Source organism: Malaclemys terrapin, chromosome 1, assembly GCF_027887155.1.
Source record: "Malaclemys terrapin pileata isolate rMalTer1 chromosome 1, rMalTer1.hap1, whole genome shotgun sequence".
Classification (NCBI taxonomy): Eukaryota; Metazoa; Chordata; order Testudines; family Emydidae; genus Malaclemys; species Malaclemys terrapin.
Genome location: NC_071505.1, coordinates 72,765,800 through 72,785,634, shown reverse-complemented (window position 1 = coordinate 72,785,634; position 19,835 = coordinate 72,765,800). Strand labels below are relative to the sequence as shown.

The 19,835-nt window shown below is 41.0% G+C and overlaps 1 protein-coding gene across 1 annotated transcript in view; it reads right to left on the bottom strand.

Annotated features, from left to right (window-relative positions):
• Positions 1 to 19,835, bottom strand: part of PTPRQ (protein tyrosine phosphatase receptor type Q) — a 199,396-nt gene that overhangs the window by 123,670 nt on the left and 55,891 nt on the right. Inside the window, exons 21-25 of the mRNA XM_054027278.1 lie at positions 16,474 to 16,543; positions 12,801 to 13,000; positions 11,361 to 11,610; positions 6,970 to 7,098; positions 1,650 to 1,796 (exon numbers count right to left, since the gene is read on the bottom strand). Coding sequence (XP_053883253.1) covers positions 1,650 to 1,796; positions 6,970 to 7,098; positions 11,361 to 11,610; positions 12,801 to 13,000; positions 16,474 to 16,543 — 796 coding nt within the window. The remainder of the gene's footprint in view (positions 1 to 1,649; positions 1,797 to 6,969; positions 7,099 to 11,360; positions 11,611 to 12,800; positions 13,001 to 16,473; positions 16,544 to 19,835) is intronic.

Below are 19,835 nucleotides of genomic sequence, written 5' to 3'. Positions count from 1 at the left end.
TATTCATGATTTTTAGCTGTGTTTAGTGTGATAAAGATTGTGTCCTTTTTGAATAAAAAAACATTAATTCAACTGTCTACCTTTATTTTACATTTTCCGTCCCTCCCCCTTCCTCTCCCCCACTCTTCCCATATGCACCCTGTTCTGACTCTCTCCACTGGTAATGAGAGGGAGAATCAGCAACATGTAACTATACAAAACTCCACAGAACACAAGAAAGTGTTTTGTGGCTCACTAGTAATTCACAGTCCACGGTTTGGGTAATCTAGACTAACTAACCCACTAAAGGACTCATCCAATCCATATCATTTTATAACTGAGAAAGGAAGCTAGAATTGGATTTTGAAGAGGAACACTAATCACAGGAGGCAGATCTGAAAGTGTCAGAACATCATGAAAATTGGTGTTGCCACTGCAGGCAGTATTTAAGGGAAAGAATTCACAAGTCTGTCAGTTTTGTTTTAACTAGGAACAAAACTTGCACAGGTTTGAACAGAAAAGAATGGGCAGGATGGGACCCAGGGAAAGGGAAAGATGGAGGATGGAAAAGGAAGGCGAGGGGGGAAGAATGCACATGTGCCTTTTCACACCTGCAGAGTTTTGTTAGATGTCTCCTGTACTTATCATGAGCAACATTTCATCTGCTCTATTTTCAAACCTATTATATACTGAGATATTTCACTATAATAAATATAAAAGTATTCTTGGGGTTTTCTTTAAAACACATATGCTTTTATGTTTTAACTAAAGGGTATTAATCACCTCCTTACAAAGAAACAATTAATTTTGTTGAAAGTAGTGCAATTATGATGAATATAGCAACAGAGGGTCCTGTGGCACCTTTGAGACTAACAGAAGTATTGGGAGCATAAGTTTTCGTGGATCAGAACCTCACTTCTTCAGATGCAAGTAATGGAAATCTCCAGAGGCAGGTATATATCAGTGTGGAGATAACGAGGTTAGTTCAATCAGGGAGGGTGAGGTGCTCTGCTAGCAGTTGAGGTGTGAACACCAAGGGAGGAGAAACTGTTTCTGTAGTTGGATAGCTATTCACAGTCTTTGTTTAATCCTGATCTGATGGTGTCAAATTGATGCATATAGATCACATTCTTCTTTTTCAAGGTTAGCACAAGCTGCTCACAAAACAGTATTTTTTCAAAAGAGTTCTATATGAAAAATATCACTATAAAGATAATTAACTGTACATGTGGAGTGACATTTGATGTAATTACTGAAATATGCTCTTACCCTACTATTTGCTGCCATCTACTGGCCAAATAATGGAGTTGTTCCTTTAACTGAATTACCCAGCACAGAAGTAATGTCTTTTTTTTTTTTTTTTTTTTCTCATTCAAAAACATATTAGTCCCATAATCTTTGAAGGCTTCTGAACTCAAATAAATGTGGTCACGATGTGTTTTTAATATTTTATGTGCTTGCTAAACATACAAAACTTTTCTGTGTATTCCCTTTCTTTGATTTGTGATTTCTTGCTTATAATACACTATCTGGAAGAGGAAGTGAACTAGAAACACATCTATTTTTCATACACAATTTACACAAATGGCTTTGAAGGGAGAATTAAAACCAATCATCATATATAGCAGGACAATTAGCTTTGTCTATTTTATTTCTATAACCCTACCTACCTTCTGGAGGAGTGAAAACTGTTAAATTAGATTTAGGCCCCATCCCGGCACTTGTCTCAGCAGCAACATACACATCATAGGTTGCAAATGGTGTTAGATTACTAAATGTGAACTTGAGATCTTTTGTGCTGTTATCTAGAATATAACCTAGAGTGAAATGGGAAAACAGTTTCAGTTTAATACAAACAGTATTGAACATTTCTTCATTTTGAATATAGTTATTTTCCATAACAATGAAAGACAAAAGACAAAACCAATAATGAAGTTATTAACAATAATGAAATTACCATCCGCTTATGATAACTATGACTTATTACAAGTAATATTGCGTGCTCCTGGTAAAATACTTATATATCATTGCAATACGAGCAGACCCTCTTAACCAGTCTGAATGGAAAATTTCTTTCCTTTTAATTTCTCTTCTACAATTAATCTCTCCAACCATCTTCACTGGGGGGGCTCTAAAAATTAGTCTTAAAATGATAACTATGTCAAATTAATTATCTCCTAGTATAACTATATACACCACTGTAGTGAGGGTTTGTGGCCTCCCTCTGAGACTGATGGGAAGAAGCCACGAACCACCCTCTGGTAGATGGAGCCACGCAAGCTATGTTCCCCGCTGGAAGCAGAGGGGTGGGACTGGAAGTTTAAAAGGCAGGCCCTGGAGTTCAGTTGTGCGTGAGCTGGAGAAGGAAGAAGACATTTCTTCCCCCACGATAGAGCTCTACAGCACCAAGGGCCCAAAGGAGGTGTCAGAACTACAGACTGACCAGTACCTGGAGGAGCTACTGGAACTGCCACTGGCAGTGTACCCCAAGATGGAGTAACCCCAGGAGATGGAGGTATACCAGGAGGGGTAGTAGTAAGTAGCCCAAGGACACCAGACATTAGTCCGATTGTGTTGCCAGAGTCCAGGTCAGCGTGTTTCAGTGGGATTCCCACTGACCCAGTGGTGGAGTCCTCCACCACTGTCAGGGCCCTGGGCTGGGACCTGCTGAAGTAGTGTGGGCCTGCGTCCCCCTGCTGCTGCTGCCACCTCTGGGTTGGCAGCCTGCCTACCTTAGGCCAAAGAGCCTGTGTTTGCTTGCTGTCTGCCCTAGCCAGGATTCTTTGGGCTATTGACCACTTATGGCTCTGCCTTGCCCTGAGGGCCAGAGCCCCTTTGACCACTTATTGCTCTGTTCTGCCCAGGGGCGTAGAGCCCTGAGACTGCTAATTCCCTATTGAGCTTTGCATTTACAGACATACTGTCATGAGGGGGTGTGGCCTCCCTCCAAGACTGATGGGAGGGACGGCCATGAACCCCTACAACCACCCACGATTAAGCTAAAAAAATCAGCAAAAATATAAAACCAGGTTCACATTATAGATATGTGTGGAGTGGTGGAGAAAATAATCACAAGAAGGATAGTTATAGGTAAGAAATATTCTATTCTGCCTCATCGTCTCTCCAGATATCCTCATTGTGGAGCAATAAAAGAACAGTGAAGGAAGAATATAGAAATATTTGAATATAACAGCTGATTCTATAAGGGTAATAAACTTTAAAGAAAATTTGACTGATTATATAGGTATCACAGACTGGAGAACCCTTTCTTCAAGTCAAGTACAGCTCACACAGACCTCTCTTTTCTTCTGGTCTGTTAAGAATTTGGAATATTACGCTAAGAATTGCTCTAAACTTGGAACTGGTTCTATGGATCCCAGGTTCTGTTACACAAATAACACTGATAAATATCAAAAAGTTCAAGTGGGAAGACCATTTCTAAGGGGCACTTTTGGAGCTGTCTGATTCTCTCATAACAGATGCTGGGAGCTCTCCATTCTCTGGTGAGAAATTGTGGCTCAAATACTAAATTAAAATAGTATTTTAAAAGGCAATAATCCAATTCCCTTGTGTTACTGAAGAGTTTCCTATTAAAATAAAGATAAAATAATATCGTTTCTTAAATAATGTATGTTTGTGCAATATGTATTCAGGTGTCTTAGTTGATTTCCCCACTCACTACAGATACTAGACCATATTTAAAATGGTTCATTAAATCACCAAACTTTTGGATTATCACTATCTACCCATCTCTGATAATTCTAATTGCCTTTAATATCAAAATCCAAAAGTCCAGAATGATATTGAGGACATGTGACAGCTGTAGATGGAAAACGATAATACAATACAAAATCCTTTGAATGTCATGCTCAGATGACTGTAATTCCTTTCATTCCGACTTGTACAATACTATTGATGTCCTGATTAAGAATAAATGACATGTGAGGAAAATGGGTCTTAGTTATCAGGACAATGAGAATTGGTTTCCAATACTTTTGTAGTAGATAGGCATTTCACAATCAAGCAACTTCATCAACTGTTATTGGAAATCATTAGGCATGAAAACCGTCATGTCTGACATTAAGATGTTGACTAGTACTATACATCTTTTTAGACAGAGGGCTAAATCTTCACTTTACCATCTTCCCAGTGTAAGGCACATGTTAGTGTGCTGCCCCTAGAGCTGCTCAGGAGGGAGATTGTAGCTAGGGTGAGCAGATGTCCAAATTTTATAGGCCCAAATTTTGGGGCTTTTTCTTATATAGGTGTTTATTACCTCCTTGCCTCCTGTTCCAATTTTTCACATTTGCTATCTGGTCACCCTAATTGTAGCTCTGTCACAATATGCCTCCTGATCTCTCTCCTGCTCCCAGAGCTGGCTCCAGGCACCAGCGGAGGAAGCACATGCCTGGGGCGGCACATGCTAAGGGGCGGCATTCTGTCCATTATTGGGGCGGCACAGTACAGGTGGCTTTTTTTTTTTGCTCTTCAGCAGTTCGGGCAGTTGGTTTTTTTGCTTGGGGCGGCAAAAATGGTAGATCCAGCCCTGCCTGCTCCAGGGAGGAAATACCCTGTACAAAGTCAATACCTGGTGCTCTGGCACAGATAAGATGGCCAGTACATTAGAGGCACATGGCAAAACTCCATCTAGTCCCCTTCCTTTCCTAGCTCTCCCACCCTTCAGTGTCAGGCAAGACCTAATGCTAGCATAGCCTGTGCAAGGGAGAGGGGGACCTAGATCCCATAATTCCCCATGTGCAGCCAAGAAGGCCAGACCAATATTTGGGCCTATGTGATAAATACCTTCCCAGCCCACACCTACAGAAATTTGAAGCCTAACTGTGAATATCAGGCACAGAGACTGTTATATATAGCTTTGTTTATTTCAGTTCAATGGGGATAAAGTACAAGCTGAGTAATTGCATCAGTTTTGACATTCAGCATGGGTATATGCAGACTGGCCTCTATGGGTCTCACTAGAAGGCCCTTATTTGCCAAATCCTATTTTTAAAATTTCAGATAATTTCTTAGGTACTCCAATATATTTGTTAGTAATTTTTAGTCCTGTACCTTTATCACTGATTGGAACAGAGTGAATTTTGAGTGCACTGTCTGAGGAAAAGGCACACCATGCTGCTTAACAATATAAGAACTCTGCACTAACGCCCCCTCCCTCTCGGTCTCCATCTCAGTGGTGGGACATTTGATCGAACTAGCAAGGGAAAGACAACCCATAGGGGCCTTGGAAGGGAGGGTCAGGCTCAACTGCTCTGGAACCTTCCCTACCCCTGACCAGAATACAAGTGGTGATCATGCTTGGATGGGAAGCAGGAACAAGAGAGGAGATATTTGCCTCCATGTGCTGCCTATTGGCTAGGATGTAGGGAGAGGAGAGAGCAGACTGGCTCTCATGCGCCCCCCTCACTGTATATCAATCCATCATGAGCAGGCAGCTCTGTGACAGAGTACTGGGAATCAGACCTGAACCAGTAGCACTCTGGTCATTGTTTAACCAGTTAGGTCCCTGGGGAGGGCCCGATTAAGGAGAGAAGTTCCTGATTACCAGATCAGATTGGGGCTGGGTAACTAATGAGCTAATTAACACATTAACAAGGAGACTGGATAAAACAGCACAGGAAGAAAGAAAGGGGATGGAGGCAGACTAGTAGGCTCTGACAAATGGGTGTTCTCTGGGAGGAGAAACTTCTTCTCCCACCCCGCTTTGGAGAAGGGGTAGTAAAGCTAGATAATGTACATGGTATGAGTGCACTAGTACCTAAAAGGTGGTGAGTGAAATACTATAAATAAACTGCATGGTGGTATCTACAAAAAGTAAGGCCTCTGAGCAGTCTGGGTAAAGCAAAGATGATGGGAGCAGTGGCACTCAGTCACAAACAGCTACTCTTCTGTGGTTGCTGCCTCACCCTCTGTGCCCTATAACTGAGGTCTAGTTTGAAGCATGTTCTGAAGATGCTGTGTGGGTTTGATCAAGTGGCAGTTCTGGAGATTAGGAATCGTTTTTTCCCTGGGGCTAGAATTGATAAGGTGTCTGGTGAGTTTTTTTCTCCATCGCCAGTATCCTGGAGGCACAGTTTTAGGTTAATACAGAGTAAAGACAGGATTTAAACATGCAAATTTAATAAGTGGAGTTTGTAGCTTTGTTCCAGCTTGAGACAGGTAGCCAATGGTAGTAAGAGGCTCCAGGGAGCCAGGTCCTAGAAGTACACGTGAGTAAGAGACCTGGGAGGTGGCTTCTGGACCCTATTATCCTTGAGGAAGAAAGGCAGCCTTATTTCTTTGCAGACTTTATGTGCACCCTCATTCCCCCTCATGAGTTGGAGGACAAGAGTGATCAGAGGAGAGCTAAATACTAGAGATTAGCCTGAAGGAAACAAACCCTAAACATTGGTTATGGAGCATGGAGGTCATTTACCACTACCCTGAACCCAAATAAATGACTGGTATTTTTCAGTGAGGGTGAGGGCCCCAATCACTTCATCTCACAATCCATTCAAGTTAATAATTTTAGCCTTATCCCTTAAAATCCATTCCTTTATCTGTGTTTTGTTCTCCTGCAAGTTCTGATTTAATTGACAGTGTAATATACTGCCTCTCTAAAAGAGTGAAATAGGACTTTGGTACCCTGGAAGAGGAGGACTATACAATGACCTGGCTGGAGGCTGAGTCATGAAGAGGGAGCACTGTGAGTCCTGGCAACTAAGGAGGGGCCACAGTGTGAGGAAAGGGGTGTCAGACTGGATAAGAGCTGATTCGCCAGACACAGCCATGAGGAGGCATCCTAGCAATGAGTGAACCCCATGACAAACATCCTTTTCACTGAGAAGTTATCAGAGAATTATTACCAAGCCTAATTTCACAAAAGAGAAGATTTGTTTTCAACTATCCATTTTTAGAATGCTAGTGATGTAGTTATTGAAAGAAAATTATCCTAACAATGATAGAGAAAATCTACGTTTGATTCAGACTTACCAGACGGTCCATATAACTCAACTCTGTAACTAAACTTTCCTGTTATTATGTTTGGTGGGTCCCAAGACACTGAGAAGGACTTTCCGGTAATGTTGCCTTTGGCAAAATTCTGGGGTGGATCTTCTGGAACTAAAACAACATTGGAAAAAATGTATACACATATAATTCATATTAGGGTTTCCCAGAAGCATCATTTAATTCATATTATTCATATTAAATATAAAATAAGATCAGAAAAAGACATTAAAAACATCATGTAAATTGGAAAAGTAGGATTTATATTAATATGGAATTTTCTTTCTGATTTAAATTTACTTCCTTTTAATTAAAGGGGGGGTAGTTGGTAACTTATCTTGCAAGAGAGCTACGAATGTGCAATTGAACCTGAAAAGGGAGAAGTATCAGAGACTCCATCAAGTCTAATAGGAATTTCGCAATTGCTATTGATTTTACAGTGAAAGGAACTCAGATTCTACGGTGATGGATAGTTTGATCAACAGGTATGCAGTCTCTCTCTTTTCATACTCTAGGTCTCCTAAAACTAATTTGATGACCTTCAATACTGCCCAAAGTGCCAATCCTGCAAAGACCAGCACGTGAACAACGTTATTCATGTACTGCCATAACAATATCCCAGACATTTTGCTGTTTGTGCGCAGCTCAGCAAACACCTCTGTTTTTTGGAACAAACCTGAGGTAAAAATGGTATTATTCAAAGCAATGTCAATCACAGAAACAAAAAGACAACTCTCTCCTATTGAGCTAGTTGTCAAAATAAGATCAGCTGCCAATGAAAGAAAAGAGAGCTCCTATCAATCCTGAGGAATTTCTTAGGTGCTACTCAGTGAAGATAACCAAGAATGATAAAGTAATCTTGCCAAGTCTAATGGTATCAGCTACACTCACACATTATTCTTAAATGTCAGGGTTACAAGGAATCAAGAGAAGCTGCAATTCTTTTCCAGGGCCAAATCCTGTCACATAACTCATAGAAGTAATAGTTATTATTTGATTCCATTTGATCCCATCCCCAATGACAAAATATGCAAGTGCTGGATTTTGCACAAGACATCTGGTAATAATATTTAATTATAATGCAGTCATGTCCAAAAATTTTAAACACATAAATGAGTAGCAAAAGGAAAAAAAAAGTAAATGGATTCTCAAATAGCATGGTAAGCAAGAAGAGCCCTGTCACTGCAAAGGATGGGGAAGGGGTTCAGCAGAGCTGGGATGATTCAACTAGGAGGGGACTTGAATGGTTTCAGCAGCTGGGAATGGGTCCAAGGCAGGGTACTTGTCATTAAGAGTCATGTGGTCACCACTGTGGCCATAGGAGATCTTGTGGCAGCAAATTAATGTAGTTTCACAGAGCATGTCGGGAGGGAGCAGGATTTAGAAGAGGCATGCAGGGATGACAGAAAGAGGGGAGCGCAGAGCCAGAGGATTCACAGCGCTCCAGCCTGCTGCATGGCACAGGAAGCTACTTAGGCTGCAAATTCCTCACCCTCAAACCACACTTCTCCGCAGAGCCTACCCCAGCTACTCAGCATTTGATCCTAAAAGAAAGCAGGAGAATCTGGCAGTTGACACGTAGGGTAGGTCTACACTTACCTCTGAGTCCGGCGGTAAGCAATCGATCTTCTGGGATCGATCCCGGAAGTGCTCGCCGTCGGCGCCGGTACTCCAGCTCGGCGAGAGGAGTATGTGGCATCGACGGGGGAGCCTGCCTGCCACGTCTGGACCCGCGGTAAGTTCGAACTAAGGTACTTCGAATTCAGCTACGTTATTAAAGTAGCTGAATTTCCATACCTTAGTTCGAAGTGGGGGGTTAGTGTGGACCAGGCCGTAGTTTGGGTGGCATCACGCACTAAGGTGGGAGGGTCAAGGTGCTGGAGTAGGAGGTGGGGATTTCAGTAGCTTGAGGGAGGTGGCGTTAGATTGCTTGATGCTGGGGAATGTGAAAAAGTTCTGGCAACTTGGAGGGTAACCATGAGTCAGTTGTGGGGTGGGGGAGGGTTTCAATGTCTGGATGAGAGGGCCGGACTATTTGCAATCAATGCAAAGCAGCACTCCTAAACCAAAATCCCTTGCATTAAAAACAATAAACTGTATATCCAGGCACTTGCATGTATAAACATTGTTTTCTAATACCCAGACTGAAGCTATAATATTGGATTTGCACTATAATCTGCATAGTTCAATACAAGCTTTAGCTTTCTCGTATTTAGAAAAAATTGAAATGTTTGTAAAAATTTCTATTAAAGCTAAATCAAACATCAGAGAAGAAAAATCATGAGGAAAAAAGTAGTTCATTTATCTATAATGTCCCCAGGGGAAACCCACAATCAGCATTCACTTCAGCCTAGAAACAAAAAAACAAAATCCTGGCGTGCCTTACACATGCATGTAAGGCCCCACAGCAGCATTTTAGGATGCATAGGAGAGTAAAACCAACAGAGACCCTATGTCCTAAGAATCCTCAACTTGTGTGCCACACTGGGCCTCTGAAGCTCAATGAGGATTAAGTAATTTGGGCTGGCCCTAGATGTGGTCAGTGGACCTGTGCACATCAGAGATCCACTAGGCCAAACTCTGCATAGGGGAGCAGAATGCCATCTGCTAGTTCCTCCTCCAGACCTTACAGTAAAAGCTTCAACCAAGTTGCACAGACATCCTGGATCAGCTGGGACTGAGGATTCTGTCCTTCCACCCCTGATATTCTTTTGCAGAGCAAAGCCCTTTTACTTGAGCTTTGCTCCATTCCCAAGGATTTTCTTATGGCCAATACACCTGTCCTAGCACATTAACAGTTTGAAAACCTCAGAGAAAAAGTTGGATGAAAGCGCTGAATTAGACTGGGAACCTCACAGAACTTTATTTATCCCAGTCAGAACTATATATTTAGGGTTCTTTATCTGTAACAAAACATTCAAATATAGAATCATAGAATATCAGGGTTGGAAGGGACCTCAGGAGGTCATCTAGTCCAACCCCCTGCTCAAAGCAAGACCAATCCCCAGACAGATTTTTGCCCCAGCTCCCTAAATGACCCCCCAAGGATTGAACTCACAACCCTGGGTTTAGCAGGCCAATGCTCAAACCACTGAGCTATAAAACCAAATGGGGTTTAGCACTCTTAGCCAAAAGCCCCTCTGTCTTAAGAACACCTGTCCCCATCCTCTCTCAATCCTATACAATATTAGGAAAGCGTCAGACCTCTTTTCATTTGCAAATTAGTACGAATTCTGACATAGGAAAGAAGAGCCCAGAACTGCCAAACGGTGCTAGATAGAAGATTGCTGCACTGTCCAACTGATGAACAGTCTTCGGCAATGGGCCAGTTAGCAGGTGTCTAGGCAATCTTGGTTTCCAACCCTGGCCCCCTGGTGACAGATCACTTGCAATGTATTGAGAGTCCTGGGATTCAATGGCTGGCTCTAGGACTGCCTTTCAAGCTGTGGATCCTGACAGGGGAACATTGGGAAAGGTGTTTCTCTGTCTTCCACACTGTTTCTCAATAGCTGCAGGGAAATATGATTGACTGGCTGCGGGAAGTTGTGGACACTCCTGAACTACAGGAGTGCAGAAGTAGTGGCAGAACTTATGTGAGAATTAAGAATTAGATTTTGAGCTTTGGGCCTGACCTGGGACATGCTGAACACCTGCTCAGAGGTGCTGAGTCTCCTCGTTGGAATCCCAGCACTCAGTGTGATGCAGATGAAAAACAGGACAAATTACCACCCAGCTCTCAGTAGTAGTGGGGAGAGAGCTTTGCCAGGGATGCTAAGCAGGGTTTGGCCCAGGTACTGATGGCTCTTTACCACTTCTTAAGATGAGCTTATTTACACGTTGTATTTCATCCTGGCAACAAGCATTATAGCACATAGACCCATGTACACTACTACACTGTCCACCCTTTGAAATACTAAGTCTGCCATCTTTACCCACCTTTTCCTATTCCAAGTTCTCCTATAGCTTCATGCCATGAATTCCACTTCTGTCGTGCTTTGTGCTATCCTCAGGTTTTCACAGAATTAAGAACCTACAGTATTTCCCTTCTCTTTTAGATAATCATACTTTGCTTTACTCTATTTCCCACAGAAACTCAACTCCCATCTCCACTCTTTTCTACATTATATTGTATACAGTATGTACACATTCAATTGATCTCATCTGGTGCAACTGATTAAGCATACCAGGAATTATAAAACACAGAATGTATGTATTGAAACACAGTCTGAGATCTAGCTGAAGACAGAATCACAGTCTAAAGCATCCTGCAGTATAACCTGGAATCCCTTTGGTTTATATTTTAAAATAAATCTCAGAGTTTAACATGTTGATTTTTCTCTGTAGTTAAAAGTTTTTTCTCGGAAAGCAAAACATACCTGCTTCTGGTGTCCTGACAATTGTGCTGTCAATATAACCTGCTTCAGTGGTAACGGCAGAGACTTCAAAAAGATAAGTGGTGTATGGTCTAAGATGAGTCACAACAAAACTAATAGGTTCATTCCAGACAGAGCTCATTTGACTAGGTGCTACTGTACTTGGTGTAAACATAGCCCGTGAAGGAAATGTAGATTTGCCAAAAGTAGTTGAAGGGGTGGTAGTACTCCACAAAAATGATTCACTGTTTTCCTAGAAAGATAAAATATGAACCATGAAAAGCTAAACCTATTACTTAGCCATTTTGCATCAATCACTGCTGAACTATAGGTCTTTGCAATATCATACCTCTTTATATAGCTATAAAATGTGGATTTTTAAAAATATTAACTAGTAGGATAAAAGTTACCTACAAACCCTAAGGCCAAAAATCAATGAAAGCCTTCGGCATGCATTCAAGAGAAGAATTGAACTCAAAAAGGCTGGTAACTAGAGAAAGCTCAAATAATTTGATTCTCACAACACCAAAAAAGTAATCTGAAAAAGCTGATAAAAATAAACTAAATTTAAAAACTGTCATGCCAGATCAACAATGGTCAATGTGTAGACTCAAAAATTACAAACACCGCATCTTTAAAACAAAATAGTTGAAAATTAGTTTTTCTTTCACTTGTCCCTATGTAAATGCAGGTTGTTATCATCTTCCTCCTGATGGCATCATTAACAGTGCAGGGGATGCAGCTCATTCCACTCCTTCAGGCCTGATTCTACATCACAAATTAACAAATACTAACAGTATCAAATATGGCTGAATAGAACCAAAACTCTGGTGTTGATGAAACATTGCCAGATTTGGTTTCCAGTATTCAAACATTCTGTTCCATGAGTCTCCCAGTAATTGGCACAAATTAGCAATATTCTACTATACTCTAAATACAAATAGAGCTGATCTGGCTAGAAAAGGCTGAACCTGATCAGCAGCTATAAAAGAGAATGCCAAGAAAAACCTAGATGCTGCAATAAATGGTGCTAGTGATTTAGTAGGTGGCACTCTTCCTTCTGAATTGGTACCAAACTAATTCATTTTGATGTTAGGAGGCTCTGTAATGCTGGAAATCCTCATTCAGATAAAATATGAACAGAAGATTTCATCAGAATCAACAAGTTTCTGTGAACCATTTTAATTTTGACTAAACTGCATTTTTCACTGGAAAACTGTTCTGTCAGAAAAATTTTGACCAGCTCTAGCTCAGACATAAAGATCTGTCTGTACCCAGTACATCAGTTTGTAGAACCGAGACCTACAACCAAATTATAAAATTAGAAATGGACCTGAAACATATCCCACAGGCCCCCAGATTTTGGGGGTGTTCAAAATACAAATGTGGCACCACATTTCATTCCTTGAGTCCATCTCTAATTAAATTGTTTTTAACACTTACATTACATTCTGGTAGCCTCCCAGATAGAATGTCCTCCACTTTAACAGAAACATCTTTCACTACAATTCCACTTCTTGCATGTTTCACACTAATCTTGAAACTGGTTATCTTTCCATTTGGTTGCTGAGGCAGAAACCAGATCAGATTTACAGCTGAATAATTTAATGCCTCAACTGTGAGATTCACCACTTTACCTGGAGCTAAGAAACAAAACAAAACCGGTAATGCATACAATTCTTTGTAGCAGTATGTGTATTTCAGAATTAACATTTCAAATCTGAAATTACTTTCAAAATTCAAATAATCCTTCTTTCTTCCTGATTCCTGCGTTATGGCTGCTTTCTCTATTTCTTGTTTCCAGGCATTAAAATCATTCATCACCACGGTATCTCCGAGGCAATTTTCAAATTTTAAAAGTTGTATTGCTCTCTCCAAGTATGGTGGTTGGTTATTTTTCTTTTTAAAATATAAATTTGTACTAGTGCTCTCATAAAAACACTTTTGTCATTGGCTATTAAGGAAGGATTGTCCCTGTTAGCAAAATATTGAATATATTTCCTCTGTCCCTCTAGGGGTACATCTACATAAAAGAGTTGGGGGCTTGAGGGGCTTGCGCTATGCTAAAAAGAGCTGTGTGCATGTTGCAGCTTGGTCTGGAGCTCAGACTCTGAACCCCCCCCCCTTCCCTAGGTTTCCGAGTCTGAGCTCCAGCCCAAACCACTATGTTGATACAGTTATTTTTAGTACCGTACTACAAGCCTGAGTCTGCTAATCCAGGCTCTGGGATTCGCTGCCACTCACTCTGTAGACATAACCTAAAAGATTCTTCCAGTCCAATGAATCTCAAAGGACTGAAAAGAGATACTTTCATACTGTCTCTATTTCTAGCTTTCAAATGATAAAGCTTTACACTAGGCAACAGAGTCAGTCTCCCTTTCTCAATCTCTCCTACTGGAGCTGTTCCACTTTGTATAAATAATTCAACATTCTTTGGGCCACACTGAGACTGACTCTGTTGTCCAGCGGTTAGGTCACTCACCTGAAATCTGGGAAACCTGGGCTCCCTCCCTACACCAATGAATAATCATTTATACAAAGTGGAACAGCTCCAACAGGAGAGCTTGACAATAGAATAACCTATTGGTTATGGTCCTTCCCCAGGATGTGGGAGAAGTGAGGTCAGCTCCCTTTTCTGGATCAGGCAGAGCATAGACTTGAATTGGTTCTCCCAGCGCTCTTGTATCTTAGGTGAGTGCCCTAAGCACAAAACCTTCTCAACAAAAGTTATATTGAAACTGCCACTTTCACAGTGGTTTGAGCATTAGCCTGCTAAATCCAGTGTTGTAAGTTCAATCCTTGAGGGGTCCACTTCGGGATCTGGGGCAAAAACAGTACTTGGTCCAGCTAGTGAAGGTAGGGGGCTGGACTCAATGACCTTTCAAGGTCCCTTCCCGTTCTAGGAGATAGGATATCTTTATTTATTCATTCGGGTTTGACTTTGATGAATCAGCATTTTTTAATTGAAAAACTGTTTTGCTGAAAAAAACAAATCCAGCAATTGCTATTGCAACTGAGATCTGGCAAGGTGATGTGTCTGTTTTGGGGGAGGGTGGTGGGTAAGTGTGCATATAACCAGTCAAATGGCAAATCAGTGCTCTGAGGCAGAAAGTGGTTTTTAAAAGTGTGATTTTGTCCCTCCTGATGAATTAGCCTTATAAAATTACTTTTAATTTAAATTTTAAAATAGATTAATCTAAACTAGTAAATTGAACCATTCTACTTCAGAGAATAATAATGAAAAATACTGATTGGGAAACCTCAACATTTTGGTAAATTAAAAACTGTTCCCTTAATATTTGAATTTATACTATATTTATTGTATTTGTTTGATTAATCATTTCCCAATACATGATGGTGTGTGACCAAGAAATTATGTTCTTTGTATCAGTAACAGTTTGATGTGTCCGTTGGGTCAGCAAATCAGTTCGCACTATAAGGAAATGGAATATAGGACCTCAAAAGATTCAAGTTCTTGAGTAAGTCAAGTAAACATCTAGAAGTACAGAGGACTATCTGAAATGCCATACTTAAGGTTCAGACCCAGATTGCATAAACTAAAAATATTGCTATATTGTGTGGAAAAATGAGTTGATTTAAATAAATATATTCATGTTCAACATTATAGAAAATCTCCCATAACTAATAAGAGACAGGTCCTCCAAGCCTCCTGCTTAAGTGCTTTGTTGAATAGGGGCTTTATTTCTGGATTTTCTTTGTACCTCTCCTTACTACTCCTTTCCAGACAATGTCTCCTGTTGTGATTATTATTCATGAATCAAAAACTTGCAACAGCAAGTCTTTAACTATTCAAACAATTTATATCCAAAATAAACTTTCATATTTTAGGTACAAAAATATAACAAGTTTATTATCTACTTGGTGGTGGCAATGATGATGTTGGTTTTTTAACTCTCAGAGCTGTGATACTTAAAAAGAGAACCAAAATTACAAATGCAGTTGCTTGATAAAAAGTTTTCTTTTCTTCATCATTTCAGCTAGAACTCTACTGAGGATTTCTATTTTAAATGAATCATATGTAAGTAGAGTTTTGCAAACAATTTCTGAGAAGCAGTAATGCCTTTATAGGGCAAAATGGTGTATCTTTGCCCTTTGTTAAACTTAAATACAGTATGCTCATTACAATATTATGTTTGCATACAATTATTTGCAAAAGGAAAAGTAGCAGTTTCGTACAGCTCCATTTAGAAAGTTCTCATTTATGGGGGTTTTCCTAAATGATAAATTATCTCAGAAGATTTAAAAGTTCCGTCCTTAAGAATCTGAAACTACGAAGTGCTGAGCACCTTGCACTGACCTCAGTGGGTGCTGGGGTGATCAGCACTCAGTCTGCAGAAAACTCCTGCTGAAATTAATGGGAATTCCATGCACAGGGCGTGAAATTCACTCTTTGCAAAGGACTAGCAAAAGCCGTATCACCACTTAAATTGCACCTAAGCTCTCAAAATGAGCCTTGTGCTAGCTCTCGGCACAGAGATGAATTTCTACCAGAGTGTTTGTAGGATAAGGACCCCATAATATAAATTAATAACAATCATAGACTTAGAATGTTATGAAAAATCAGTAAAACGTCAGATGTTCTCAATCAGATTCTAATTTCAGGATGCATTATAACTGAGCTTTTGGTGTCAGCATTAAGAGGCAAACACAGTAAGAAATACTGTGTATTATATTTGTTAGAAGCTGGGCTCGCTGCAAGGGGGCTATGCAAGATCCTGACTCTGCTGTAGCTCTTGTGCCCCCATACTGCAGTGGGCAATAGTTGGTGGGTTTATTTAGTATCTGATCAGCTATCCCTGCCTTGATTTCCTCCACCCCATCTGCATAGAGACATGTGTGGAGCCCCTGCAGAGCTGGGATTCACAGCACATAATGAACGGGGACCGCCTGCACCAGGGCACCCTAAATCCTGCCTCCGCCATGCATGGCAAAATGGCACCATTTCCACTGCACGTGAGGTCCTTTGTAGCCACAATGAAAGGATCAGGATTTGCTCCTAAATGTATCAGAATTTTTTATTCTATTATTTTAAAAGAAAAATTCAGCGACGATTTATAAGAATAAATTGGATTGATGGAAGCTTTACTGAAATTACCACTTTCTGCAGTTTGAAAAAGAAAAGGATCACTAAATACTCCAACGCCAGCACTGTTCTCAGCAGCAACCTACAATAAACCGAAACAGTCACATTAGAGAATTCACATAATATATAGTGCCAGTAGTCATGCATATATATGGTATAAGCTGTACATGTTGAATTACAATTATACAAATGAATTTTCTTTTTTTTCAGCTGCAATTGTTTAATTTACACTAAACTTTTAATGGATAAATATTAAATACAATAATTCTCAACCAATGACATTCACTCAAAAAAGGCTCTTTACACATTCATGTACATTTTCTCTTTAGAAGCATATGGATCTCCCAGCAATTCTCATGCAACAGCATGGACTCACCATCTGAATGGCTGACAAGACTGCAACTTTATTATAACAAATATGAAAAATCTCTAACCCAGCTGACAAAATTCCTGGCAGCAGTAAATGAAGAAGGCTCAGTTTGCCCATAACACCTACTTCTGTTGGGGAACGCCACCTGGTCTCCCCACAACAAATCCCAAGCCAAAAGTTCAGAATTAACAGTGTTAAGTGCCCTCAACTCATACTGAAGTAAACAGGAATTTAGGGCAATCAACACCACGTAGCACTTACCAAGCTCAGGCCCCATGAACGCTGATTCTACACAGGTTACCAATACCCCAGTAATAGCACCTATCTTCACTTGGCAAGAATTCTACTCCTCTCACTTTAACTATGCAGAGAGAAGACAATCATGCCTTCTTCCCCCATTCCTTTTCCTCCTCCTTAGTTTGGAAGGAAAGGGAGAAAAGGACACCCTCCCTCCAATTCCTCAACTTCAGAAGCATCAGGATAGCAGGCCCCCCTCCTCGGTTGGTGAGAGCATGGTAGAGTGATTGTCTGGGATGTCTGAAAGGCAAAAGCATGGGGAGAAGTGAGAGTGATGCAGAGTATGTATGCCTGATTGTGAGGGATGACAGTATAGCAGGGTACCTCTCCCTGGAGGTGTGGTGAGCTGAGATCATGGCACAGTTTGGGGAATAAGCATCATAACTGACAGAGTGTCTTTTATGTAAGGGGCTTAAGTGGTGCATTGACTTTGTGTTGGTCCTCTGCACAAGGGTCAGTTGCACCTACAGAGAACAAAGAACAAGAGAGTTTGATAAAAATAAAGACTTATTGTCTGGATTTAAGAGAATTAATGAATAGGGCAACTTAACATATCCTAAAATTTTCACAGCAGTGGTGAGCGTGGCAAACTGTGAAAGGAGAAATGGAGGTAGAGAGCACTTTAGTGAGGGCCAGAGTATTTGTGTGTATGCATACATGGTGACAATACTGCAGATTGTGTCCCTTTGTGTGGCGGAGGATAATGCATGACAGTCTTTATAAGGATGCTAAGAGGATGCCCGCGAAAGTGCAGGGGGTCAGAATGGTAAAGTCTGTGGAAGAAGCATCCAGGATAGAGAGGAAAAAATTTCTATAGATTTGTCATGAGTAAACAGGCTTGTGAGGAACATCAGAAAAATGTGAAAGAGCTAGGTAAAACTATGGCAAAGAAATGGCAGAGAGTAAATGTGCAGTAGTGCACAGAGGAAAGGACTATTCGAACAGCTCTTATACATTGATGGGTTCTAGATTAACTGTAACAACTCAGGAAAATTATCTAGGCATCATTCTGGATAGCTGGATGGGTGGGCAGACAATAGGCTATATTAAGACAGGGAAAGAGAACAGTACTGAACATATAATGATGTTCTATAAATGGATGGTATGTACTCACCTTAAATACTGTGTTCAGTTTTGGTCACCTCATGTAAAAAAGGGTATAGCAGAAATAAAAAGAGTCCAGGAAGGACACTAAATATAATTAGAGGCATGGAAATACTTCCGTATGAGGAGAGAGTAAAAAGATTAGAACTTTTTAGTTTAGAGAGAAAACAACTGAGATGCTATGACAGAAGTATATAACATTTTGAATAGTAAAGAGGTCAGTTGTGCACACCTCTATATTCTGTTTTATTATAAAAGAAAAATGGAACATCCAATTAACTTGAAAGACAACAAATTAAAAACTGTGTACAAGTAAATGTATACACAATGCATAGTTAAGGTGTGGAACTCACTGCCACAAGATATTATAGAAAAGAGCATCAAAGGATTAGACTCTTATAGGAATCACAGTTATCATCCCTAGTTAAACTAGTTAGGATGATCATTTATAAGGGATATTATTTATTCTTATGCTTTGAGACATGACAACTACTAAGTTCCAGAAAGAAACTTTCTTGTAGGCATATTATTGTCTAATTATCAATTATGACTGTTTTACACCTTCCAATATTGGCCATTGTCAGAACCAAGATACAACAACGATGTTTGCTCATATACCATGATAAAAGACAGTTACCTGTTCTGTAACTGGCGTTCTTCGAGATGTGTTGCTCATGTGTATTCCACTATAGGTGTGCGTGCTCGCCACGTGCACCGGTGCCGGAAGTTTTTCCCTTAGCAGTATCCGTAGAGGGGGAGCACCACTGTGACCCCTGGAGTGGCGCTGACATATCGCGCCATAAAGGGGGCTGCGTACTCCCCCCACCCTCATTTTCTTCTTGCCAGACAACTCCGACAGAGGGGAAGGAGAGTGGGACATGGAATACACCTGAGCAAACATCTCAAAGAATGCCAGTTATGGAACAGGTAACTGTCCTTTCTTCTTCGAGTGATTGCTCATGTGTATTCTACTATAGGTGACTCCAAGCTATCCTGATGGAGGCAGGTAGGAGTTTAAGTGTAAAGATTTAAGGGTTACCCGGGCAGAGCACCACCCTACCAGACCCGGCGTCATCCCTTGCTTGGGAGACGATCGCATAGTGCGATGAAAAAGTGTGGACAGAGGACCATGTAGCAGCCCTACAGATGTCCTGAATGGGGACATGAGCCACATAGGCCACTGACGAGGCCTGGGCTCTCGTTGAATGGGCCTTCACAATAGGAGGCGGGGGAACCCCTGCCAATTCGTAACAAGTGCGAATGCATGAGGTGATCCAGCGGGAGATCCGCTGGGTGGACACCTGTCATCCCCTCATGCGCTTGGCTGAAGCAATAAAAAGCTGGGGGGACTTCCTAAATGGCCTGGTTCTGTCTAAGTAAAAGGCCAGTGCTCTGCGCACATCTAACATGTGCAGGCGGCATTCCTCATTAGAGGAATGCGGCTTAGGATAGAGGATTGGAAGGAAAATATCCTGATCCATGTGAAAAGCCGAGACTACCTTCAGCAAAAAGCAGGGTGAGGGTGGAGCTGAACCTTATCCTTATGGAAAACCATATACGGCGGTTCAGAAGTCAGGGCCCTGAGCTCCAAGACCCAGCGGGC